Source organism: Gopherus flavomarginatus, chromosome 3 (genome assembly GCF_025201925.1).
Source record: "Gopherus flavomarginatus isolate rGopFla2 chromosome 3, rGopFla2.mat.asm, whole genome shotgun sequence".
Taxonomy (NCBI): Eukaryota; Metazoa; Chordata; order Testudines; family Testudinidae; genus Gopherus; species Gopherus flavomarginatus.
The window spans coordinates 89503872-89531499 of NC_066619.1; the positions used below are offsets into that span (position 1 = coordinate 89503872).

The 27628-nt window shown below is 39.2% G+C and overlaps 1 protein-coding gene across 3 annotated transcripts in view; it reads left to right on the forward strand.

Annotated features, from left to right (window-relative positions):
• Window positions 1-10824, forward strand: part of PTCH1 (patched 1) — a 76355-nt gene extending 65531 nt beyond the window's left edge. For all 3 annotated transcript variants that reach the window (XM_050945566.1, XM_050945568.1, XM_050945567.1), the window contains 4 exons: window positions 2655-2754; window positions 3946-4200; window positions 5335-5866; window positions 7820-10824. In XM_050945566.1, the coding sequence (XP_050801523.1) occupies window positions 2655-2754; window positions 3946-4200; window positions 5335-5865 (886 nt within the window). In that variant the 3' untranslated portion in view covers window position 5866; window positions 7820-10824. The remainder of the gene's footprint in view (window positions 1-2654; window positions 2755-3945; window positions 4201-5334; window positions 5867-7819) is intronic.
• Window positions 10825-27628: the final 16804 nt, after the last annotated feature.

Genomic DNA, 27628 nt, shown 5'->3' on the forward strand with positions numbered 1-27628 from the left:
CTGGATTTGACCTCTAACCCAGACTTTTCATATGTACAGCATTTTGTGGGGAAGGGACAAGAGGAACTATAAACATCCTGAAACCGACACTCTCTTTACCCTCCCCCTCCCGTTATCCCTGTATGAAGTTTGAAGCAGGTTTTAACTGACAACAAAATTGAAGCCCTGTTTGGGATGTAGGAAACCATAAGCATGAACATAGACGTTTGTATTAAAATTTGTAAAGCAAAGCCTGAGGACCTGTTTATGGCTAAAGGCAGGCTGTTTCTTGTGAATTTAATTAAGAATGTGAATTTGTCAAGTATGAGAGGAGAGCAAGGTTTTGTTTTGAAGGGAATTTGAGAAATGCAATGAAATGGATCCTATTCTATTCCAAACAACCTGTGGAGCTCTGCAGAATGGCTAATCTTAGAAGTAACACTGGTTCTTTGTGGCAGACTATGGCCCCAAAAAAAAGCAGGAATGGAGTAGTGCTGGCCCAAACATTCATGGTCTGATAGATGACTGGGCTGCTCAGACTGAAGTGAGCTCGATAAATAGATGTAAACTAAATCAGGTCATCTAACAAAAAAAAATGTCAAGGCTTTGACTGAGAGACTAACTACTGAGTTTTAGCTGTGTGTGTGAGTATGTGTGTGTGAGAGAGAGAGATTTGGAGAAGACAGGGAAAGGAAGGTTATATCCTTGCCTAACAAGAATTGCATAGATTATAGCTTCATGGTCTTCATAACTACACACTATGTACCCTTAAATGCAACTTCCACCAAGTCTTCTGTGTGGCTCAGTTTTTGTTGGTGGTGAGGTGCTGAGGCAGAACTATTCAGTTAGGGCCTGCTCCTATAACGTGCTGAGCACTTTGTAGGATTGGGCTTTTCCTGCAGATTGAATGAAATGCACAGTAGCATGTTTGCTCATGTGTGCAATATGTAGAGTATTACGACAGATAGTGTGCACATTTTCATTACATAGTAAATGGCAGCATGTAGTCTTGTTTGATTCCAAATTTGGATTTGATATTTGCTTAACAAATAAAATGAGCCTTTCATATTTTAAACTTTTGTTGTTTAACTTTGTCTTTGCCCATCAGTTTCTTTTTTTCTAGCACAATCTGGCTTCAGTTCCCCTTGGTTTTCTAAGACAGATGTAAAATAAATGTGCAAATCTGAAGCATTGTTACAGCGAGTGAAGAAGACTCCAAACTTCCAGAAAGGGATAGTTTAGCCCATCAGTGTGTTTAGGAAGATTAAGTAAATTAACAGACATTGTATATGCTAAGTGGCCAGACTTGTAATCAGCCTGTTTATTCTAGTGTTAGATGGATGAGATGCAAATGTGTTTTAATGCCTGTTGTTGATACATGTCCCAGCATGAAGTTCTGGTAGTTTATATTAGTGAAGGAGATTGGTTCCTTGATTTTGCTAATGCAGATCAAAAAATCCAGAATGTTTACAATAGCAGGATATTTGTAGTTTTACAGGAATCTGATATATTTGATCAGATGTGGAAACATAGGCAATAAAGTTTGTCGCCTACTAAACAATGTTATCAGCTGTGGCGCTGTTATTAGGAAACTTGCCCCTACTTTTCCTCCTGCACCCTGACCCTCCAAAAATTTGTCCAAAAATTTGTCCAGGACTGAGCCTTTGAAATCATTAGTTACAACGCAGCCTTGAGTTTAGTCTGAACTCCAGCTGTGCCGAATACCAACTAGTAAGGCTTCCCTTTTACTGACAGGTTTACCTTGGTATTCATGAAGGATCCCAGACCTTAGCCCTCAATGGTGGGAAAGGACAACCACTTGTGCACTTTCCTCGTCCTCCATAGTACTTCAGCCTTTATGTTTGAATTGGCTGACGCAAAACAAGAGTATTCAGAGATGCTAAATTGTTCAACAAAAGATTAGCCTGCAATGTAGCTCTGCCATTGTGGAGTGCTCTTACTTAGTACAATGCTGAAGCTTACTACAGAATGGGCAGCATTTTCTTGGCAGAAAGCTGGTTCCTGTGTTCTAAAAAGGTTGCAATTTGAGCTATTTGGTAAAACTGGAACTCACAGAATTCTAGGCGGAAAGTTGTGATTAATGAACGGCAAGGGAAAGCCTTACCTGATACACTAGAGATTTAATTAGAGATTCCACTGTTAGTTGCAGAAGCATTTCACAGTGGATTAGCTGCTGGGAGAAGTGGGCTTCTTTTCCTTCTAGGCTAAATTGTTTAAATTCTACACCCTTCACTTCATTTGTTTGCTTCTGCTCAGTTTTCACTAATGGGGGCCCCTTTTCATTGTATTTGTGCTTTCAATCCATTCAGCCATTCAGTTCACATTCCATATTTTTGTGTTTGTGTAACACATTTATAAATAACATTACATGCCACAAGATTTTGGTAAATTAACAAACTCATTTTTTTCTTTCCTTTGTCAACTAACACTTTGGGTTGTGGAATGTAGCTTCTGTAATCCAAAAGGTAATAAATAAATTAATACATTTTTTAATAAAAAGTCATGATTTTGTACAATACTTTTAAAGTTTCTGAGACTTGTATTAGCATATTTTTCTTTCTAAAAGTTAAATTATTTTTGGGAGTAGTATGCAATCTTCTGTATTCCTAATAGTATTCATGGCCCTTTTCTCCCTCTTTTAAACAATATTTCAGGTATTTCTTTGCCGTTTTGGCTATTTTAACCATTCTGGGAGTTTTAAATGGATTGGTGCTGCTTCCAGTTCTTCTTTCATTCTTTGGACCATATCCTGAGGTCAGTAGTTACATTTATGAGCAGAAGAAATTAATGTGTCCTTTTTTTCCTTCTTTCCTAGAAACCTATTATTCACTTTGTAATTCTGATTTTTATTTGTTGCTCGCTCTTTTTTTGTTTTATTTTTAAAAATATATTAAATGTGGTTTCTTTTCTTAATTTGATATTCTTGATTAATAATTGGAACGTGTCTTGTGTAATAACCAGTGGGCTGGAAGTTGTCCCTTTGATTTAGATACAAATGCATGATTTTTAATTAGCTTTATTTTTAAGCAGAATTTCATGTATTAGCTATGCCCTAGGAGCAGGGATTTCCTCAACTTCTTCATTTTACAGGCCATTTTGTGAAAGAACGCTCCTTTTGTAGATCTGTATTTCCTCTTAGCACTCCAGCCCCTCCATTGCTTCATTTTCAAAATATTTAACTGAGCAGACCACCAGGAAGGGCTCCCCACACCAGTGGTGGTCCACAGACCACAGCTGGAGAACCACTGCCTTAGGCCACAAGTCTGCAGAAGGATCCTCCCTTATCAACAAATACACTCTTGTGGTATCCTGTTGGCTTTAGTGAGATCCTGGATTGCTGTAAGGGTCCATGCAGTTGGTCCATTTGCAGGATCGGGGCCTTAAACGGTCCAGTGCAAGTCCAACAAGAGAGCATTCATAGCCTTCAAACTTCCACTTGATAGCTCATTGAGTGTATCACAGTTACCCCTCTAAGGCATGATCATTGAGTTTTCTCTAGAGTTATTAAAAGAGAGTAACTTTATGTGTGTGTCGTGTGTGTGGAGATATAGATATGGGGGAGCATGTGTGTGTGTGTATATATAACTCACACACATAGAGTACTTGTGTGTATCCATCTGTCTATGTACATACACAGAATCATATTTTTTAATAGATACACACTATACATATCCATGGAATTACTCTTTTAATGACATACCAAGAAATATGTGCATTATACACACTTACACACCCAGACATTGACAGGAATATAGGTAATTATGTTCAAATCCACATATAGGGATCGTGTCTTTTTCTTTTTGGTACAGCACTGTGCACAGTAGCAGAGAATGTAGCAAATAATAAATAACAAAATGGTTTTGGTGAGAAGATTAGAAGTAGTTTGGTGAAGAACATTTTTGTTGAATGTTAGTAATTATAAGGGGTTTCAATTGTCATTATTAGGTTTCTCCAGCTAACGGACGGAACAGATTGCCTACGCCATCTCCTGAACCTGCCCCTGGCATCGTGAGGTTTGCACTGCCACCTGGACACACAAATAATGGATCAGATTCATCTGATTCTGAGTACAGTTCTCAGACTACAGTGTCAGGAATCAGTGAGGAACTCCATCAGTACGAGGCCACTCAGAGTTCTGGTGCACCAGTCCACCAAGTAATAGTGGAAGCAACTGAGAATCCTGTCTTTGCCAGATCTACTGTAAGTAACCCACATGTTGGTTTTGTTTTGGCTTTTTGGGAGACTTTGTCTTTTTCAGTTTGTATAGCAATGTTTATATTTCTGACTTTGTTTTGCTTTGTTCTTCTGGCTGCAACTGGCCCAAACTTAAGAGTACTTCCAGATGATGGATGCGCAGGCTTTTTCACCCCTTCATTTAGGAAGGAAATTCAGATTAAATGGTGGTATCAAAGCACAGTGCATTTTCATCAGTAAATGCCTTTGCAGCATACTGACTTGAGCTGGAAGTGCAGGACTGGCAGGTCCTTTGACAACTGTTCCAGATGACCTCTGTGAAAGAGAAGGGAAGGGACTCTGGAATAAATGTGGCTCCAGCCAGAGCCATGTGAACCAGAGACACCCAGAGCAACGTGGGCTATCTTCATACTATATTTCTCTTCCAGTAATACATTTTAGAGGATATGGTCTGGTGCAGACCAGGGAAAGAGTGTCTCACGGTTTCTCCAAACCTTGGGTCTGCTGTATGTCAGCACAGTGCCCAAGCCCTAAGCCACTGGGCCAGCATAACTTTCCTTTCAAAGATAAACTAAAAAGCTCCGTCTCCTACCCCCCAGGATGCTGCACGCTGAGCTGCAATGTGGATCTGTTTTTGTTCAGCAGAGGCCTAAAAATAGGTACAACCAGAGCCACATTTGAAGTTGGTCACGGTTTATTGACTGATGTGGCCGCTGTGCTTCACGCTTTTTACAGAGATCCAGAAACCAGATTCCTGCAATCTATACAAACCATCCCACTAACATCCTGTGTATGTACCCCAGCTGGAAGAGAGTCTTTGCCAAAGCCCAGCAATTTTGGTTATTGAACCACTTAAGTTGTAGTGCTTGCTATTTACCCTTTCAAAAGACTGAGCAGTATGTGGGAGGTATACATAATGCTTTCAATGACAGTCCTGTGTTTATCTGCAAAGTTGTACTTCCCAGCAGCTTGTAACAATTTTGGAAGAGAACTGTCTTTGAAAAAGGCACAAATAAGACTCCAGAATGCTTCACTTCTAGAATTAGTCCAAGACAGTACACTTCAGGGCTGTACCATGTGTAACTTTTGTTTACATGCTTTAGGGCAGAAATTTAACCACATATTTCATTTCATTTCCAGGTGGTTCAGCCAGAGACAAGATGTCATCAGCCAAGTCCAAAATTACAGTCTAACCCAGAAGCCGGGTCCCAGCAGACATGGCATCATAACAGGCAACCTAGACGAGAACTGAGGGAAGGACTACGACCGCCCCCTTACAGGCCGCGCAGGGACGCTTTTGAAATTTCTACTGAAGGGCATTCTGGACCTAGCAATAGGGACCGCTCGGGCCACAGGGCTCGCTCTCATAACATTAGAAGCCCAGCATTCACTGCCATGGGTACTTCAGTGCCAGCATACTGCCAGCCTATCACTACTGTGACTGCCTCCGCTTCAGTTACTGTTGCTGTACACCCTGCTGTGCACAGCCATAACTCTCATGGAGGAGGCTTTCCATCTTACGAAGGATACTATGAAACTGACCATGGAACATTTGAGGACCCCCATGTGCCTTTTAATGTACGGTGTGAGAGGAGAAACTCTAAAGTAGAAGTAATAGAACTGCAAGATGTTGAATGTGAAGAAAGGACAAATGGCAACAGCTCAGATTAAGGTACATTTTTGTCCTTCCCAGACAATGGGAAGGTGGGGGGCGGGGAGGGAAAAGACAAGACTTTCCTAAAGTATCTTTCCTCCCAGCTGCTTTACCCTCTGGGCAGCAATGACTGGGATTTCCCACCCATAAATATCGGTGCATTTTGCATTAGAAAATTAGCTTGGATGAAACAACAATACTTAGCCCTTGACATCTTCAGAGTTCTGCACAAGTATTCAAGTAAATAGTAATATCCCAATTTTTCAGGTGGGGAAGCTGAAGCAGAAAATTGGATATGTCCAGGGTGCAAGCAGGAAGTGTGATTGCAGTACACGCAGGCATCCCGGAGCTAGCTTTGATCAAATTGGCTTGCTAAAAATAGCATTCTAGCCACAGTGGCACAGGCAGCTCTACAATCCCACCCAGGATGCTGGTTAGGTACTAATGGGGCTAGCCTGTGCCACAGCAACTACACTGCTATTTTTATGAGCTGGTTAGCTCAAAGCTAGCTTGCTTATGCCAACACACACTGCAGTTCACCTCCCAATTGCAGCATAGATATACTCATTGTTTGACTTGTCCAAGGCCATGGAACAGAAGTCAGAACCTGGATTTCCTGGTACCCAGTCCTATGCTCAGATCATTCAAACAGGCTGCCTCCTAAAATCTCACACAAAACGACGTTTGTTGGGAAGGAGTAAAACCACCAGTTACTTACATTCAAAAGAAAATGACCCGTGAATATAATGTAGTAAAAAGAATATAAACTACTTAGCCAAATCCCCTGGTGAATCAGAACTTCCATGGTTCTGCTGCACAGTGCAGGGCAGGCTGAAGAAAGTATTTGTATGGTGATTACACACATTCCTGCACAATGCTGCTTTAAGTGGGCTCGGTCCATGGCCTCCTGAAGTGGAGTTTTGTGTATGTGGGCATGTCCAGTGGGTTCTGAACAAATCGCCCTATATGGGTGGAGTGCAGCTGCCACTGTTATAGCCTTTGGTCTATGGTAACTATCACTGAGTTGCTCTGTGGATGCTCCTTAGGTTTGTCAGAGATAATTCCTGACCCTTGAGGATTTAACCCATAAAATGAAAATGAAGGTAAACTGTCCCCCACCACTAACGGCTTTGAGGTGATAAAGAAAGATGTAAAAATTAGAGGTGATCAAAAGACTCAGTGTATTTCAGAAAACATTTTTGTAAGAAGTAAAAATGTTTAATTTCATTCAAAATTTTCTGTGAATTTTTTTGGGGTTCTGCCACCCCCCAAAACAAAACAAAATAGTTTTGGAGGAGGTCACTTTCTCACTGTTACTTTTTTTTCCTCTTGAAAAAGGTGTGAAAAAGTATGTATGTTTTCCCCACAGAAACAAAATGATTTTTTTTTAAAAATTTCAAAGTGTTTCATCACCACACAAAAAACATTGAACAAAATGAAAATTTTCATTTTGGTTGAAAAGACATTTTCCATCAAAAATTTCCAAAGGGGAATATTTTACCAGTTCTAATTAAAATACTTTACACTTTTAAAGCTTCTATCCAAAGATTTTGAAGTATTTTTATAGTTCTATATAAATGTATCCTCACAGCTCTCCGGGGAAGATGACAAATAGTGGAGTCCCAAGGAAGTGGATTCTGAGGCAAAGAGAATGCCAGGTTCAAATTTTCCAAAAGTGGACACTAATTTGGGTGCCTCAGTTGGTGTCCAATTTGAAATACCTAAGACCTCATTCTCCTACAGCTTCCACTGACTTTAATTGGAGTCCAGTACACAGAAATGGAGGCACTCAAAATTAGTGAACGTTTAAAACATGACATCTGTGACAGAGATGGGAACAGACTCCAGATGTCCTAACTCTTGGTCCTGTACCTTAATCACAAGAACAATCACATGCATTTTGGGTTGGTTTGGTTTATTTATTTTTCTTAAGCTTTAAGTGAACGGTTGTGTTTTCTCTCTTTTGTAAAGGGTAACAACTGAAGCAAAGAAGAGGCCAAAGATGGGGAAACCTCCTCTTTCCAGAACTGCTTGAAGAGAACTGCTTGAAGTTGTGGAAAAGGACATGCTGCATCAGGATAACAGTTCACTGTTACTGTAACCTATTGTATTATATTGTTAAATATTTCTATAAATATTTAAAAGGTGTACACATATGTAATATACAAAGGAACAATGTAAAGTAGTATAATCTGGAGTTAACTCTTGTTAATAGAGTGGGACAATATTGTTTGTGTTCTGTACTTATTGTACATTGATCTCTGTGCCACAACTAAGCTTAATCTGGTCCTAAATTTCAGCATATGTTGCTGCTGCTTAAATATTGTATAATTTACTTGTATAATTCTATGCAAATATTGCTTATGTAATAGGATTTTTTGTAAAGGTATGTCTTTAAAATATTTTAAAATTTGCATTTCACAACCCTGTGGTAGTATGAAATGTTACTGTTAACTTTCAAACACGCTATGCGTGATAATTTTTTTTTAAATGAGCAGATAATGAAGAAAAGCACGTTAATCTTGGTGGTTTAAGTAGGTTTAGCTATGTGCAGGTTTTGTTTTGCTGTGTGCATGTGTGTGTATGTATGTTCCCAGAGTACTGTAGTGTAATTTTTTTTTTACTGTATGTTAACCCTTAGTGAGCTCATTAACTCACTGATGCTGGCAGAGTCAGGATTTTCCTATTGCTAAGTGCCAGTGAAAAATGCCTTGGCACTTAACAACAGAATCTCCAGACTGCTATTGTTAAAGGGATGATTAAAATAGAAGAGAGGACAGGAGGACAGGGCATATGGATTCTACTACTAAATCTTCCACTGACTTGCTGTGTGTGACTTTGGGCAAGTCACTTAACCTCCTCATGCCTCAGTTTCCACATCTGTAAAATGGGTATAATAATACTTACCTACCTCCTAGGGGTGTTGTGAGGCTTAATTACTGTTTGAAAAGTGCTTTGATATCCTTTATGAAAGGTGCCATGTAAGTGCAAAACATAATCATTTTCTTTAACTGCAAAGGGTGTTGGGTATTGAAAGTTGCTAAAATCCAGTTAGCATATGCCTTTGTATGTACTGATGCCATATTTTGATATCAATACTATAAAACAGAGTGCTACTGGAATTATCTGGTTGTTTATTACAGTAACGGCACAGTTCAAAGCAATCTGGCATTCCTCATCACTTTATTTAAATGGCATAAAGTAAGTTAATATAAAGTGACAAAAATTACATTTTTTTTTATTATTTTCTTCATCTATTTTCACTTCTTATTTTACTGATCTGCTTGATCCAGGACCATAACGATTGACACGTAAGGCCTGGGGTGATTTTTCCCCCACCCCTCCAAGGTAGCTCTTACTGCATTAGTACTTTTAATTAAAATAGCTAAACTGTACTGGGAGCCCTTCATTAATCTAATTTAGCTTCTTTTCTTTTTTTAAAGTTAAAATTGAATGTTTACATATATATACAAATATTCAGTTTAGAAAAAACACAAGATCTGTGTTTTTAAATACAATTGGCCTCTCCAGGCCAGGCATTGTTTGATTGGAATTTGTACTTCTCCAATGATTGAAAGGGTCTTTTCCTGCAGGCCTCCCCAGCAGAGTGGAGGAGTATGACTATCATGCACAAATTGTCATGCCTTTTTTGCTCCCTTGAAAACACTTTGACGTGAGGCACTTGTTTAGAGGTTTCCAATGTGAGCACTAAAAGAACAGCTGATGAGCCTGGCATTGTCCTGGTGGTACATAAGCTACTGTTTAGATGCACACTAAGGGTTAATCCGGTAACTGCCTACTGGTCCAGCTCACTGTCTAACATGAAAACTCTTAATGACAAAAAGACAACAGACCCCAATTTAGCACTAGCAGTGTAGTGACCTCAGATCATAAAAACTCTGCAACAAAACTGTATGATACTAATTGGAAGCTACCTTCAACTGCCAAGTGTACGTGTTACTGTGTCAGAGGTCACTGTGGCTTCCCACTGATATTGCTTTGGTATCAGTCAGTCACTCCCCTACCCCCCCCCCTTTTTTTTTTGGTAGATGGTGGGAGGGAGGGAGCAAGGAAGTGTTTTGATGCCTCATCTCTTCTCCCCTTCTCCCCCTGCCACCCAATTCCTTATTCTGTGTGTTTGTGTGTGGGTGAGCTGTCTGCTTTCTGCACAATTTAGACCTTTTCTCCTATAGTCACATTGGCAAAGGGAGAACTCAGTGGCTGGCAACTTTGTGTTTTATGGTTTGTTTTTTAACTTTTTTTAATCGTGGGTGATATTTATATTTTTGTATCATAAGAATGTTTTCTTACAGTATTTGTCATGCCAGTTTATAACAAACAAAAAAATGCAGGGATTTTATTTCTATTGGAAACACTATTACAGCTATGTTTTTACTTTTAATGGAATTTTTATTTGTATAGAGTGCTTACTAATGTTAAATAGGAAAGAGTATATAACATTTACATTAAGGACTCATTGTAGGTTTTAGTGTAAGGAGTAAAAAGGAAAAAAATATTCAAACTGGGTCTCATTGCCTGCCTATTTTGGCAGGAGTGGGTTTTTGTCATTTCAGTTACAAAGATAAAAGTATGCCATATAATTTATTTATATGAAAATTTATTTTTGTAGTGTACATAATAGTCATCAAGTCTTTTGACAGAAGTATATTTTTAAAGAGTTTATATGTAATGATGATACCATTATGTTTTGGAACATTGCTGAGACATGATTGCAGTGCACACTTTTCATTTTAAACCCCGTTGCGAAAAAAGAAAATGTTAAACAGTGTTGAGAAAGAAAGAGAGTGTGAATATTCATACAATTCTGAATTGTGTTTTAGTTACCATTTGTGATCTAGTGTGGTTCTCATTTTAAACCTGGAGTGGCAATTGTACAAACTCTCTAAATATTAATGTTCAAACACTGATAGAAATTCTAACATGAATAAAAAATATTATAACTTATTGATTACGTATTTGGTTGTTTGTAGAATGGTTTTTTTTACAGTACATAAGCTATGTAACAGAAAATTAGCAATAATTTTTGGCGATGTATGATTGATCAACTTACTAGATTCTACAGTCAAAGGCATCAGTATTAATGCACCAGTTCTTACTTTTTGTTACCAGAGTTGGGCCTGAGCCAAACATGAAAAACTGAATCCTCCTTCTGAATTTCAGATCTCTGTAATTGGCGAAACCAAACCCAAGATCTCGAATCTCCCAAACTTGGGGTTTGAATCTGGGATCCTCCAGTGTTCAAAATATTTGGAATCTGTTCAGATTTGGCCCCTTCTGGAGACAGATCCAAGCTGTAAACTCCGATCCAAACTACAGATGCCAGGTTTTGGTTTGGCCCCCTCTCTGTTTACTCCTACCTCCCTTTGTATATGTAATATTAGGCAAAGTTGATCTATCACCCTGTGGAACTGTGGATTATTAATTTCATATTTTTCAACCAGAACATAGTTTTGCATAAACATTTAAAAATATTGGAGTCAAATAGTCTCCAACACAGGTTATTTCTGCATAGGAGACTAGAAATTATATATTTAGCCTCTGCATATTTGATTGTTCCCCAAGGTACAGGGGAGAGAGAGAGGACAGATTTTGCCCACTCTGTGGAACAGTCAAAGGAGTTTGATTTGTGAAACATGACTTGCGCAAGAGGTTGGGGTATCTTCAACTTCCTGGCATCTGTGCCAGTACTAGTTTTGCAGGAGCTTTGACAGTGCCTGCCTTCCAGAATGCTGCTTCCCAAATCACCATATCTATTGTTTAGGAAGGGAAGAGTATTGTTGTACATTGGAGAAAACTAGTATAGATGGTGACCAGGTGAGCATTCAGTCACACCAGGAATCCCTGCATGGTTTGTAGCATGCAAAGATGCGATCTAATCAAAGTGCCATAGGGCCAACAATCCCCCAATTCCACCCCATATTTACAAGCTGCTTACAAAACATTCACCATTTGACTCTCCGCTCGCACTAGTGGAAGACATGATCAGGCTCTTGATTTATTCACATTCAGTCTTTCAGTGCCAAATATCTATTTTCCTTTTTTATCCAAGGTGATATTTATAAACTATCTGGAAGATGAATTGTAAATTATTAATTTGGTTACAATCTAAGGACCTGGACTGCAAACCCTTACTCACATGTACTGTCATTACTCACACAAAGAGTTCCATTGCAGTCCATAAGACTAACTGCAAGAGCAAGGAGTCAGAAAAGGTTTGCGTGGCTAGGCCTTAAATGTATTATAACCAGAGCAAGAAGAAATTTTGTGTGCAAATAATTTTGTTCACTGAAAAATGCAGTTTTAGGTTAACCAAAACTATTTGTGAATTCAGGTCAAATTTGGTGAATATTTTTGGCCAATATTTTGATTATTCATTTCAAAAAATACATTTTGGTTTCCAAACTTTAATTTAAAACACATTTTTAAACGTTGTTTTAAAAAATGAAAAACTGAAAAAATCATTGTGGAGTAAACAAAATATTTTGCTTCAACAAAAATAGAAATAATTTATTTCATTAAGAACAACAAAAAAAGGTTCATTTGTGTTTGATCCAAAGTAAACTTTTTTTTCAATTTTTTAGCTCAACCACTGAAGTCAAAAAAATCAGTTATTCATCCAGCCCTAATTATAACCCATAATATGGTAAATGATAAGTAAAATCATGCGTCCTGACCAGTTGTTAATGCTGACACGGCTTTTCCAGTCCCAGTAATTTATGAGAATCATTCAGTCCATTGAACTGGAAAAATATTAATATCCTGACAGTTTCTTCCAGTCAGAATGGAGTATTTTTCTTTTAAAATCCCATTTTGCATAAACAAATATATTTACCTTGTACTACTCTTTGTGGTTATATTTCTTATAAATGGTACATTTTCTTGCCTTGCGTCTTATTAACCTCAGGTAAAACTTTACTTAGATTTTTGTCAGAAATCAGCCATATTTATTCAGGGCTTAAGTAAACGTGGCTGAATTTTTGTTGGCATAATGCATATATTTAACAGTTCCAGGAATGTTGCGTGCTGCTAAACTGCAGCAGCATTGATGTATAAACAGGTGTTTCATTTTTGGTAACTTACCTCCCTAATGAGAATCTGAAACACCAGCTGCTTATATCTGAAAATCACCTTTGCCAAATTTTAATTACTTTTAAAGACTTACATAAGTACTGAGAACAATTACTAGTTCCCTAATCCATTTAATTATTCCTATCCTATTTGTTGCAGTCATGGTGGACCCCATTACTGGCCCAGGATGCATGCCAGGAAACTAGTAAGTGGCTTAAAAATACTTTCCCATTCTAACTTTACAATTTTAGCTAATAAAAATTAAATGAGACGGAATATGCACTCTCAGATTCTTAAGCCAAAAAGCTGAAAGGATACTATCATATTTGGACAGACAAAGCCAAAAAGCTGAAATGATACTATCATATTTGGACAGATCAAAATGAAAATACCGTCAACCAGTGGGGGAATAGCAGAAGTTAAGGAAGCTCGCCCCTGACACTTTGGCTCTATTAACAGTTGAATTCAAATCCAGGCACAATCTACAGTAACTTCTTTGGGGAAATCTCAGATCATTTCACTACCACCACTGCAGCTTCATCAGTGGTAACATAAGTATAGACAGAGCCAGAGGTGAAAGTAAGCCAGTTTGCCCCGGTATGGCGTACCGGCAGGAGTCAGTGCGCCGTACCAGGACGGCCCAGCTTCCCCAGGCGGCAATTTAAAAGGCCTGGGGCTCCCAGCAACGGCTGGAGCCTGAGGGCCTTTAAATTGCCACCACAGCCCCGCTGCTGGAGCCCTGGGGTAGCAGCAGCAGGGCTCCAGGGGCTATTTAAAGGGCCCAGGCGGTAGAAGCAGGGGAGTTCTGGGTCCTTTATATAGCCCCAGGAGACCTGCTGCCGGAGTCCTAGGGTAGCAGTGGCAGCCGGGGCCTCCAGCAGCGGTTTAAAGGGCCTGGGGAGGTAGCAGCAGCCGAGCCCTGGGCCCTTTAAACTGCTGCCGGAGCTCCTAGCTGCCACTACTACCCCGGCGAGGGAGGGGGAGGGCACTTACCGGTACAGGGCGGGCCGGGGCTGGCTCTGACCCCCCATCCCCACCCCTTCTGCCTGAGGCCGCACCCCTTCTGGGGGCCAGAGCCGGCCCCAACCAAGCTGCGTACTGGTAAGTCCCTATTTCTACTTTCACCCTTGGACAGAGCACTGGCATTTTTATCATTGTAACAGCTAAACCTGCTCTGCTCAGATTTAGATGATACATGCTAAAAATCCTTGAGTCCTGTGCACACTAGCACTTCCACCACTGTCTCTGCTGGTGCAGCTCCACCCGTCGTAGTGATACAGTGCTAGATTCCCCAGAAAGGCTAATGCAGACAGAGCACATGCTAATTCAGAGTGATTTTTTAAAGAAGGGTCTTGCTCGAAAGATGCTACTGACGCACTGGCTCATTCAGTCTGTTGCCTCTGTAGTAACACGGGCTCCAATCCTCCAAGGTATTTAGGCATCTAATTCCCATTATTATGTGCCTAAAGTCCTTTGAGGATCTGGCCCAGTGAGGAGCGGTGCCAGGGTTTCTGGTGCCCTAGGCAGAATTCGGGGGGGGAGGGGGCAGCATTTTGAGCTCCCCACGGGCCATGTGGGAGCTTCCAGTTCTGCTCCTGTTGCACCGCCGAAGAAGGACCCTCTGCCAAAATGCCACAGGCAACAGCGGCAGTCATTGCAGAAACGTCGGCGGTAGCTCAATTGCCTGCCTCTGTTTTCCATGGCATGTTGGCAGAGGGTTTTTCTTCAGCGGCGCGGCGGAAGCGGAACCCGAAGCTCCCACACGCCCCGTGGGGAGCGCGCAAAATGTCACCCCCTGAATCCTGGCGCCCTAGGCGATTGCCTAGGGTCACCTAATGGAAGCACTGGCCCTGGGCCCAGTGTCAACAAAGGGGGCTAACTGAAGGGCAATTACAATAGATAACAGAACCTAACAGGCTGATGAAGAAAGTGCCACCAGACAGGGCTGCCCAGAGGATTCAGGGGGCCTGGGGCAAAGCAATTTTGGGGCCCCCTTCCATAAAAAAAAGTTGCAATACTATAGAATACTATATCTTGTGGAAGCCCCTGTGGGGCCTGGGGCCTGGGGCAAATTGCCCCACTTGCCACCCCCTCCCCGGATGGCCCTGCCACCAGACCCCAAAGTGCAAATAAAGTCACTTTTTATTACTGCAACAAATAGCGTGAAGAGACAGAGCTCAAGGCACAGGGTAAAAGCAAAATAAGATGACAAAATGTAGCACATGGACAATCACTGCCCACTTCAGCACCCTGCCTCTTGTGAGGAGACAGTTTCCCAGGATTCCACTGCTTATTTCCCATACTTTGGCACTCATCTTAGGAACACATTTCCCAGGATACCCTTCAACCGAGCCTCCACAACTCTGTATAAGGCAGCTTTTAAAGGAGGCCAAAAGAAGGAATCTCCCTAAGCAACAGGTGAATAGATTCATCCATCAGGTAAGCCAACATACTTAGACTGTATTTGAAAACATGGGTGTAAAGAAGAGGTTTTTAACTCAAGGAATTGTTCAAATGACCAATCCTGGCATTTCCCTCTCAAACTTTGGATTTTGGAAGAACCAGAGTTGTAAAGAAAAGGTATCTGGGTAGCCCTCTAAGAAAAGAGGAGACAAAAACAGGAAACCAAGTATTTACTATGCAATATACACAAAGGAATAGAAGAATTAAGGTTGTTACATTACCCATTTTCAACCCAGGCATATGTTACCACTGGAAACCTCTTCCCCTTGTGCCATGAGTGTATGTTCTTAGCTCGTTGTACAGAGGAACTGAAAAAATCTGGGGTGGGTTGGAAGCTAGGGTCCCATTGCCTGAATGAGCTTTGGATCAGGTCTCTAGTTCCCCCTTAGGAGGCTCCATTACCTCACAGACACTTGTACATTAATTATTGTTTACTCAGTACATTAATTAATTTTTTAGAGGTCACCAAATATATGTCAGATGACAAATTTAGTTACCACCAAGCTGGGCTGGCTTCAATCCAATAATCTAGAGGTGAAATTATCCAGTTATCCTTATCCGGTTACCAAGCTCCTAGGACATTCATAATTATAAATATATAATTTACTTCTGTGAGCCAAACAGTTTGTGCCATCAAATAATGTGAGACAAAGATTGCTTACTAGTTGTTAAGGCCTGGAGCTGAGCTCTTTACTCCAGTAGAATTACTGGTGTGAGTAACAGTTTACCAATGTGAATTAGGGCCTCACAATCGGGCCCTAAATAACAAACAAATGAGGTATAAAAATCCAGTCAGGCCCTCCCCCTTTTATGGAGGAAAGTGACAATGAATTGTGTCTGTTTCCTACTAATATAAGTCATATTAATAGCTATGTTTTAGTTTAGAATATTTGCTTCTGTGACGGTTTTTGAGACCTGCCTGTAAAATAATGGAAGATTCTGATTTAACAGAGTAAACAACCAATATTTTATATTTAAATAACCAGATAAGCATAACATACTTACCTGGTCACACACCTTGAAGTGTTGTCTTTATGTTTAGTTATAAAGGTGGGAACTAAATAGTGGTAACAATTTTTATTCTGAATAAGTCTTATAAAGCTTTCTGATCAGGCATATAGCAAAATTATTTTTGTTCTGGTTAGCCTCTGTTAACCTGTGAAAGTCACATAGTGAAACTGAAAAATTCTAGTGGTATAGAAAATGAGTAAATGAGTCAAATTTATCCCCGATATAACCCTAGTAAAGTCAGTGCAATTATAGATTGGATGAATCAGGCCATTTTATTGAATGAAGAGGTTGTGCTAGAGACCTATTAAAAATTATTCAGACCTTTTGAAGTTTCAGGAATGGGAAACAAATAAAGTAATGGTTTCTGACTTTTCTTTAAAAATAAGTAACATTAACATTGTTCTATTTTGCCAATTTAATTTTTTCAAACTGTGTCTCCATACCATAACCAAGCACTTCAGTGTAACTTGGGGAAAACGTGTGTAGAAATGCGAGGGTATTATTTTTTACACATACACACAAAAAAGCACATTTGTCTGTGAAAACGTTAATCTATTTTAGAAAACAAATTCCAAACGATTTTTAGCACACGGAGTTAAGCCAGCTTCTGAGAATGTTCTCTAACATTAAGGTTTTAATACTCCAAAGTATTCATTACAGTCCATTGAATCAGTAGTCCACAAACTAAGGAGGATTTACACGTTAGTCACTTATGGTTCCTAAGGAACTATTAAGGAATTTTTTGAAAAAAAAATCTTTATTGAAATGAGTGTACAAGGAGTATCATGGAGATTCTTGCTATATGTGATGGGATCTAGATTTCAAGGCTGTGATTCCTTGAAGTGTTTAAGCATATGCCTAACTTTAAGTAAGTGAGTACTCCTGTTGACTTCAGTGGGACTGCTCATATGAGTAAAGTTATTCATGTGGATGATTCAACCCATTGAGTATAATGAAACAGTCTTTTTTATACCATTGTGTCCAGCTAAAGTTTTCAATTTTTTCTCAGTAGTCTTATTTCTCAGCCTGTAAACCAGTTTTTCATTGGTGATATGCTTTGAAACTTCTCAAACACAGTCATCTACCGTTGGGGGACTTTCTAATTTCCATTGTCATGCAAGACATAAAACTGCAAAAAGAAAACCAATATGCCAAAATGTCTGTTTCTGAGAAGAAGCCACGTCACCTTCGGGTGGGGAGTCCAAGAGAACCATTCTTGTATCCAACAGGGAATTTTCATTCTGTGCCAACAACTCATTCATAATTTGTTTAATATTTTCTCAATATTGTTTAGTATTGCATAATTTCACCATAAGTGTATTAAATCAGAATTTTCTATATTACATCTCCAACATTGGTCTATCTCTGTTTCCATTTCTTTGAAGTCTTACAAAGCCCACAATTCAAGAAAATGGATGACAGAAGGGGGAAATTACAAACCAAAACTCTGAAAAATCTCAAAATAATTTACATAACTTTAGAATAAAAATTATTTTAAATTTTAAAAAATATTTTGAAAAAAAAAACCTTACCATTTTTCAATCAACTGTACTGAAAACTATGGACTGAACCCAACAGTGGCAGCTGGACTCCACTTCTCCTACTCCAGAAAGTTGGTGGTGGGCTGAAGATTTCCACCCACCCCTCTTCGTATCCACACACAGTTTCATTTTTAAAAAGAAGTCAGATTCACTGGGGAGTTTTCAGAGCATCATCTCATTGTCCATCCCCAAAGTACAGGGGCCAGACCTAAGTAAAGGAAGGATACACACTAGAAGCATCTGAGATAGAGAGAGAATGGAGTGAATAGATCCAGAATGGGTGGAGAGAGACTTGGAAAGATCAAAAAAAGAGTGATAGAGTATGACAATCTGCACCCCTATGTTCACCCCTTTTACAAGATTATGATACATTTTGTACACAGTATGCTTTGTGAGGCATCATTTGAAAACTCATAATTTGCTGATCATTGTTATCCTGGTAAAATATGTGTTGCAACATTGTATATAAAATTATAAAAGTCTACTGTATGATATTACTAAGATATGTTCCAAGTCTGGAGAGCAATCACAAACCAGTTCCCCAGAGACAAAAGTCTAGCTGATGCCTCAGCCAGGAGTCAACAAAATCAAATGGACCATCACCTGGTTAAGTGGCCATTCTTTGGCAGGAAAGATGGTGTGGGTGAAAAATCTACATCTTGACAAAGGAACAGCTTGAGGTTCCCATCCATACAGACTTCCTATCTCCTGAACTTCCACTGGAGATGATGCTCGAGGAAGAGAAAGAAGGGAGAGCAGATGCCCCAAATTATCTCTTCCTTTCTCTCTACCCACTGCATCAACAACACCTGAACAATAAGGAAGCAGCATTTGAATGGGGGAGGGATCCTGACTGAAAGAAATTCAGCCAGTAAGAATGCTGAAACATGTGGTGAGAAAGAGCTTTGCTTTGAATTCACTTAGTTAAGTTAGGCATTAGTTGCATTTTACTTTTATTTTCTTGTAACCAATTCTGACTCTTATGCCTCATTACTTGTACTCACTTAAAACCTATCTTTCTGTAGTTAATAAACTTGTTTTATTGTTTTATCTACACTAGTGTGTTTGGATTGAAGTGTTTGGGGAAATTCCATTTGGGATAACAGGATTTCTGCATATCATTTTCTATTAATAAAATGATAGACTTTATATTTGTATTGTCCAGAAGAGAGCTGGGCAGTACAAGACATACATTTCTGGGGAAAGTCTGAGACAGAGTTTGCTGTTGTTGCTCTGCAGTATAATTCATGAGTGGCTGGCTATAGTATTCACATAATATAACTGGGAGTAGCTTACATGAGGTATGTGAGTAGCCCAAGAGTGGTAGCTCTCACAGCAAGCCAGTGTAAGAGGCACCACATGTTGGAGAACTGACAGGACACAGCTGTTCGTTGGTCCAGACTGTAATGTCACCAAAGGAGACTGGAAAAGACCAAAAAAAAAAAAGAGTGAAAGAGTGGGAAAAGCCAGCAGCAGGTGACTAGGTAGAAAGAGGCAAAGTGTAAGAGAAGGAGCAGGGAGAGAGTCAGGGAAAAGAGTTGGAAAGTAAGGGAATCAAGAGCATAACAGAGAGAGAGGAAGAAGAGGGACAAAAAGTGGGAGATCTAGGAGAGAATACTGAAAAAGAAAAGTTAAGAGCCTAATCCAGCTCCCATTGAAGTCCATGGGAACTGGATCAGACCTTAAGTGCAGGTAAAATGGACACTGAAAACGAGAGGTAAAAGAGTTGTAACTGTGTTGCTACCAGGATATGAGACACCCAGCATGGGTGAGGTAATATCTTCTATTGGACTAACTTCTGTTGATGAGAGAGACAAGCTTTCGAGTTCCACCTAAAGAAGTGCTCTGTGGACCTTGTCTCTCCCACCAACAGAAGCTGATCCAATAAAAAATATTACTTTACTCACCTTGGCTCTCTGAAGTAAAAAGTGACAGGCAGGTAAGCAGTAGAAAGAGAAGTAGGGAAGTAAAGCAGAAAGAGAGAAATAACAGAAAATGAGGGAGATAAGTTAATAAGAAAGTGTGTTTAATGCCAAAACATTACTGAAAATACACATTTGGGTTTCTCTGTAAAATATCATTGAGGATATGATCCTGTAGGACAAGGAGGCTTGAGAGACTTGGCTGTGAATGGACTGTGGGCATAAGAGCCCTGTGTTCCAATATATAGGGGAGACGATAACCTGCTTTAGGGGATTTTTTTATAATGTTGATACTGGCTTTTTGAGTGTTTTTCTATGCAGTTTGTGTGTGTGTGTGTATGATGGGAAATGCGAGTGTGTAGAAGGAACTATGGTTGCAGTGTGTGGAATTTGCTACTGGCAAGTTATTCTAGTACAGAGTCCAAGATAAATATCAGGTAGGCTTATTTTTTTTGCACACATTTTTTGTTCTAAAATGCAAGAAGGTGCACCTGGTGTTTCAGAATTTTCTTATGCCCTCATTTAACATGTTGTTTCCTTGCCACTTTTGTTTGGCTAGCTACAGACCTGCTGAAAGAAAACTAAGGAGGAGCACCTACAAAAAGGTGGCATTGTTGCTGGCTTGGAAGCTGTCCTTTCAGTTCCTGTTGGGGAGAATCTGTTCCCCTGGATTTCCCGTAGTCCTCAATTATTTTGATATTATTGACTCTTGGGGAGAGTACCAGGCAAATTTGAAGAGATTTGACTTATTTTAAAAGAATATGGTATAGTTTTCATTTTCTGAGATCTATTTAATGCAAATGTAATGGAGGAGGAGGTCTTTGGTTTGGGGACATACATGTGAGGTATAATTTACTCTAATTTTTTCCTGGAATCACTCTTTCCTTTTTGATAGTGAGGACTAAGTTCCCCCACCCCTTGTCTTCAGTGCTGACCATTTGACTGCCTATTGTCGTGGACTCATCAAAACCTCAAGCAACAACATTCTATTAAGAGGAGTCATCATCCTAGAGAGTTCTTTCAAAATTCTCCAGATCCCATAAGGAGTCACTGAGAGGAAAGAGCAAGTATTAAAGGGACTGTACAGTAGTCACTACAGGGAGATTAGTTTTCAAATTTCAAATTCCCAGTTGCAATTTTTATTAGAAATATAAGTTTAGAACACAGATAGGACTTTCTGATTGGCTGTCAGCAATGGCATGCGCCTACCAAGAATACCCAGTAAATGCAGAAATCTCATTAATTTTAGAAGTTCCATTTTTGAAAATGCACATCTACCATCTACTAAAATGAAGCCTTCAGTCACCAAGTTATCATCTTCAAGGTTTCATTCTTGAAACTTTAGAAAAAACAAAAGTGGTCTTACATACCTAGAAAACAAACAATCTGGGTAACAACCCAACCCTGTGGGGAAAAGGTTTTAGAACTCTGCCTTCCCAAAAGCCTTTTGCTTCTTTTGTGTCTCAGTTTTTATCATGTCAATCTTTTTTTAGCAGTTTTCTATTCCTCCACTGCGAGAATGATAGGGCCTTAAGCATACAGCCCTGCCTCATTATTGCTTCCTCTATACTTGTGTGAGGCTAAGCTTACTGGCTGCAAAACAAGCAAAGCCTCTGCACCCTGTTAGACTTCATCTGCTCTTTAATACATTTAGCTGTTCTTGTGTTGAGCCATTCAATATCACTTAACATTTGTCCATGCTTCAATACTTCTCCCTTTGCTTCTGCTGCACTTTCTTAGAAAGTGCCCAGGTTTCTGTTCTCTGTAATATGGCTGGCAGTACAAAAAACTAAGAACATTCAAGTTTCTAAGACTGAGCATGTTAATGAACTAGACTTTCACCTCTGGAGCTCATGGTAAAACTCCTGTTTCGGTTACAGCAAAATGGATTAGAATTCTGTGTAATCCATGAAATAATCCCTCTTTTGCTCTACATTTTGCCTCAACATTTTTGGCTAAAAATTTCAACCATAGGAGCCTAAAGTTAGTCATAAATCCATATTTAGGCAGCTAAGCAGGTGGCCTAATTTTCAAAAATGCTGACCACTTAGCTCCCATATTGGTTCTGGTTATTCCATTGGATGCTGGCTCTTTTATTCTATCCTCGTAAGAACTAACTGTCAAAGCATATTCTTAGCTATAATTTGTGCCAAAGGAAGTGGATTTTGGAAACAAATTAACAATAGTAAATCATGGGTTAAATGGGGTACTTGTTCAGCATTTTAACTACTACCCTATCCTTATCACCTTCTGCTAGTTTTATTGAAGAACATAGATGAATGTATTGCTACCCATAAGTAAGAAAAATAAATTGATCCTCCAATTACATATTTTGATAATAGTAGGGTAGTAGTCCTTTGTATATAGTGCTGATATTTCAAGATTGTTCTTTATACCAACATTTTAAACTAGTAAAAATTTCTATATCTCTTGCAATGTGTGCTATTACTGTCTGTCCATCTTCTATATCCAGAACTTGCATTGCTAAAACCAATGTCTGCCTTACATCATTGTTTCTCTATCCCAGTGGCCATCTGACTATTCAAAATGACTTCCTTCAAGAATAGTGTATGGACACCCATTGTATTTACCAATATTTAATGGATTCAGACTACCCAGTTGTAACAATACAATAGAGTGCTACATGTGACAGCTCAGATATATGATGTGTTTTACAATGTCATTAGTTTGCCTTTTCCAATGTCCAATCCTCACAAATGGCAGGACAAAATGCCAGTTTAGTCTAGTTGTAAGTGTATTATTGCCTTTTAACTAGGTGTTATCAGATTTAGAGGCCTTTGCAGCAGGTCATTTTCCCATTAGAAGTAAAATTGGTGATACCGAGTCAAGATATTTTCTAATGTAATTTGTTTATTTACAGAATGAACACAGTCCTCGTTCCATTAACAGAAAGGGTCACAAATTGCACACAGGTAATTCTTTTTCATAAGCCTCAGCTAAGCCATTGTCTTGTCATAAAGAAGCATCTCTCTCTCCCAGACTCTCCCACTTAACATATTCTTCCCTTATACCATTTTGAAATCTTTCAAATGATTTGTTTTGCAAATATTTTGTTCCAATTGGAACAGAAAGTATTTTTGAAATTACTTAATTCAAGCAGGGGGTAATGTAATGCAAGACTTAGTTGTCTAGCCTTGCTTCATCTGAAGACTATCAATGGAAAACTATCCAAGACTACTGCAAACAATCAAAACCACTGGGAGATTTAAAAAAAAAAGGAATATTGCAATAGAGAGGGAGTCACCCTGTCTATGAATAGAGACAAAAGACTGTTTCATTATAATACAGTGAGGGGAGGCAGTCAGTATCTATTCACCAAGAAGGCATCTTGTTGAGCAGGGGTGTTTTTCATGGAATATTGGATCCTCGTTCCTGTGAAGCCAGCAAGCTCTGCAACAGACTGAATTTTGGGGAGAAAAATCTATATTTTATTTTATAGAAAAGGTAACTATTAACAAAGAGTAGACCCTACTTTGCATTTTATAATTTTGTTTTATTGTATAACCATTTGTTTCCAGTGGAATCGCTATACTTTCATAAATAAGCTTCTTTGTTTCATTACAAGTGTTGTATGTTAGACAAGAAATGGTAGTTTAAAGTAAAACTGGTAAACTGTGCTACATTGTTTCTTTGGGGGTAGAGGATCTAGGATTTCTGTAAGTAGCCAGTGTTATCACAGGGATATCACAGGGGAACGATTCAAGGGGACTCTGGTGCACCTATTGTTAACCTGCAAGGCAGAAACAGGGCTGGAATAGCTCAAAGCAGAATGCTTGAGTGGATGAAAAGCTGGTGGTGCTAGGGACCTAACACCTCCTTACCACAAGCAAGACTCCCTCACACCAGAGGCAAGGGGTAATAAGGCGACTCTCAGTCCTGGGTACTCCAGGAACCATCACAGGAGAAATCAGGCATGACGGGAATTGAATTAAAGGCTAGGTCTGGGAAAGATCCTGAGGCTTAAATCAGCTCACTTGGAGCCTCACCCTGTGAGATGATGCATGTTTCCTGTGACGTGCTGCATGCTCTCTACTCCCATTGACTTCAGGAGAAGTTGAGGGTGCACTGCACCTTCATCGTATTGGGCTCTAATATATCTACTTAATTGGTTGTTATTATTCACAGTAGTACTGTGGTAGCACCTAGGAGCCCCCGACACACCTTAGGATAGATGCACACCTTAATCTATAAGGTAAATTATCACAGTTGTGTGAAACCTACCAATTCCAATTCATTTGATTTCAAAAGTGGCTGAGTTGGATTGCTAGAGTTTATGATCTCTGAGTTTCCACAGTGGTTGCACCTCTTTTGACATATGGCACCCTGAAACCACTTCAGCATTTAATTGTGGGACTCCAAAACATTTGTAAGGGGATGTCTTTTGTGCAGAGTAAACTCAGGTACTTATTCAGATGTTGACCCTAACTCCCTTCCCATCCATACTCAAATCTTTCTAAATATAGACATTTTTGTTCAAATATGACAAATATACACCTCTGGCTACACAAATACCCTTACCCTGCCCTTACCACTCACTAATTGTTTATTTTGACAGGCAGGAGGCCAGGGCCGAGAAAAAAATGATAATTTGCTCATAGAAAAATAATTTTACAAGTGCAGTCTTCTATCAGTTTCCTAAGGCAGTGTTTTGTTGGCCAGCTGCTACTGGTAAAATTCTGACCATGCTTTCATAACTTATTTAAATAAATAAATCTCACTGCTGATAAAATTGGAGAAAATGTGAGGTCGGAGATGGCAGTGTTGTGAAGCAGACCTGCTATGCTCATATTTGTATGAAACTTATCCTAGGAGTGACGTCATGTATATTTCCTTGTCTGGTAATAGCCAGAAGGCTGCCATCTTTTGTTTACAGTCCAGCATGCTTAGTTGTATAGTGCCTTCACTCCTGTTTTTCTTCATTTTCTTAAGTATTAGGGTGTTCTTTCTTCTTTTGATCTGTATATATGTACAATTGTGTATTTTAGTGTTCACGCCACTTTCTGCTTCATGCGCTATCAGTGCTTCTCATGATTGAGTTTGCAGGTGATCATCTTATGGACTTGGGTCGAGTGGATCTTGAGGAGGATAAATTTGTGTTGGCTTCCCTCTGTCAGTTTTGGGCACCTTAGTAAATATCAGAGAGTGCTGATGAAAGGATAAGTAGATGGTTTTGAAAGAAGTGAAGGAAGATATAAGTATATATCAAAATATTCTGAGTACTTGTTGAGCAAGTTATATCAAACTATGTGCATATATGATTTATAGGCTATTAAAGCCTGTAATATTCATTATATCTGCTTGAATATAGGCTAGTTTTTCTCACTTTCTCAATGCCTGTCTAGAGATTACCAGTCTTTTTTCTGATAAATTCTTTTTTCTCTTTTGTGCAAATAGCTTGTTGTCACTCTGTGTCCAAGGTGTTTACTTGAGATTAATTAGTGGTCCTGGGGGAGACAGAGGATAGAGAAGCGAACATGAAGAGAGATGTCTGCCTAGAAAATGCTGCAAGAAAAACTATCTGCCCTAAGCAATCTGTGCATCGAAAGTGACCAACTCAGTAGCTTATCATTAGAGGACTTTGATCTCAAAAATTTACAAAGAAAATGTTTTAAATTTCAGTGTTAAAATTAATGTGATGTGCAGACAGACATACTGCAGGATGTACTGCTACCATTAAGTAAGCTGGTCCATGTAACTGTAACTGCTTTTGTGTTGCTGTAGATATAAAGTTTTCTTATCTATTAATTAAGAAATCATAGATGAAAATGTTAATTTGAAACTATTTTATAATGCAAACAGGCATACTGAAGACATGTTTTAGTTATATTATTCTATTTTTACAACTTCGTCTTTGTATATATGCAAATATAAAGTTTTCATGTTTTTATATTCAATATCCTTTCTGTGAAAATCATAATTTATTTTTTTAAGGTATGGGGCCTCTTATACTTGACATAGTTTAGGGTTTCAGAATGTCATAATCCTGCTCCTCCATGTGTTGGTAGAGTCTCCATGTAGCAAGGCACTTTTTTTCTTAATACAGTTCTTGGAATTTGGCAGCACACTCCGGTCATGAAAGAAGTGCCTAAGTTTGTTCTCTAGTGACTCCTATAGCCAACTTGGGAGCAGTGCTGACAAGATCTGGAGGGAGTGACATCCAGCTATCTTCAGCAGGAAAGAACAGTCAGCGCACAACATGATTAATATGGAGAAAATGTTTCAGTACTTGGCAGACCCCCAAGGGAAACAAAAGAATTTTCTACATTTTCTTCAAGATTGGCCACAGTCCGATAGGCTGTTTGAAACCTGGAAATATTTTAAGATTTTGGCAATAGGTGATACTGTATTTTTCAATGTAGCTTATGGTGTTGTAATGACATCCCCCTGAAATTATCCATTTGGTTACAAAGCAATGTGCCACATGCTGGACAATCAGGTACTGCTAAGCTAGCTTTATCACTGCAGTTTTGGACAGTGGTTTTATTAATTGTCTTGTTGAGAGACTTGAACCATTTGTTGCTCGGAAAAATTGGAATCATTTAGAGTAAATAGTTTAGTCTTGGCATCCTTTCACTCTAACTGCTGCAACTTGTCCTATTAATGTTCTATGGGTGGATGTTTCACCTTGAAAGATCTTTGAGAAGAATATAATTTGGTCCCGTATACTTGGTCTTTTACACTAAAAGCACTGAATTTCCAAACATTGTATGAAAGCCAATAACTCACTCACAGCCACAGGCAGCACTTGGAACCAATGGAGCCTAAAAACGGACAGGGTACCCTTATTTGTCAAGGGGACTTAAATTTGTTACAGTCCTCAATTTAACCTGGGAGTATGGATTCACTACTCAGCATTCTCTGGCTCTGCTTTGATGATTAGAGCCTGGCAGAGGGAGTTGGAGTAGGGGATGGACAAAAGGAGAGACTGAGGGGAAAGGAAACACTAAAACGATGGGGACCTACCACCACTAAGCTCACTGGGAGCCCAAAAGAAATTTAATTTTCACAAACACGCACAACTTTGGGTGTTGGAACCTACTGTTTGTTGTTAGTTTTAATTTATTTATGGATTTAGCCTTGAAAAAAAGATATAAAAACAAGCAATGCAACTAGGAGTAATGAGACAAAATGTAGCACATAGATCCTAAACAGATAATTTACAGTTACAAGCTTGAAAGAACTTAACAGAAAAAAATACATGCACAATAATCAATTATAGTCTATTCCATTTTCAAGATTTAAGCCCTGATCCTGAAAACATTATGCAAGTGCTTAGTTTTCTGAAGTATATAAGCAGGTGTATAAATGGTTTCAGGATCAGTGCCTTAGGACCTGAATCAATTCCCACTGAGATCAATGGGAATTGATTTGGCGTCTAAGGAAGCCCATATGGTAAACATATAGAAGGATTGTTGAAGTATTTTAAAAATAATGTTATAGATTTAATCATGGAAATGTAGACCACATTTCCCTAGTTTGCTTATTAGAATGTCATATGGGACTGTACCAAAAGCCTTACTGAAATCAAGATAAATCAATAAATCATGTCTACTGCTTCCCCTACCCCCCATCAAGCATAGAATCATAGAAGATTAGGGTTGAAAGAGACCTCAGGAGGTCATCTAGTTCGACCCCCTGCTCTAAGCAGGATCAGGCCCAACTAAATCATCCCATCCAAGGCTTTATCAAGCCGGGCCTTAAAAACCTCTAAGGATGTAGATTCCAACCCATTC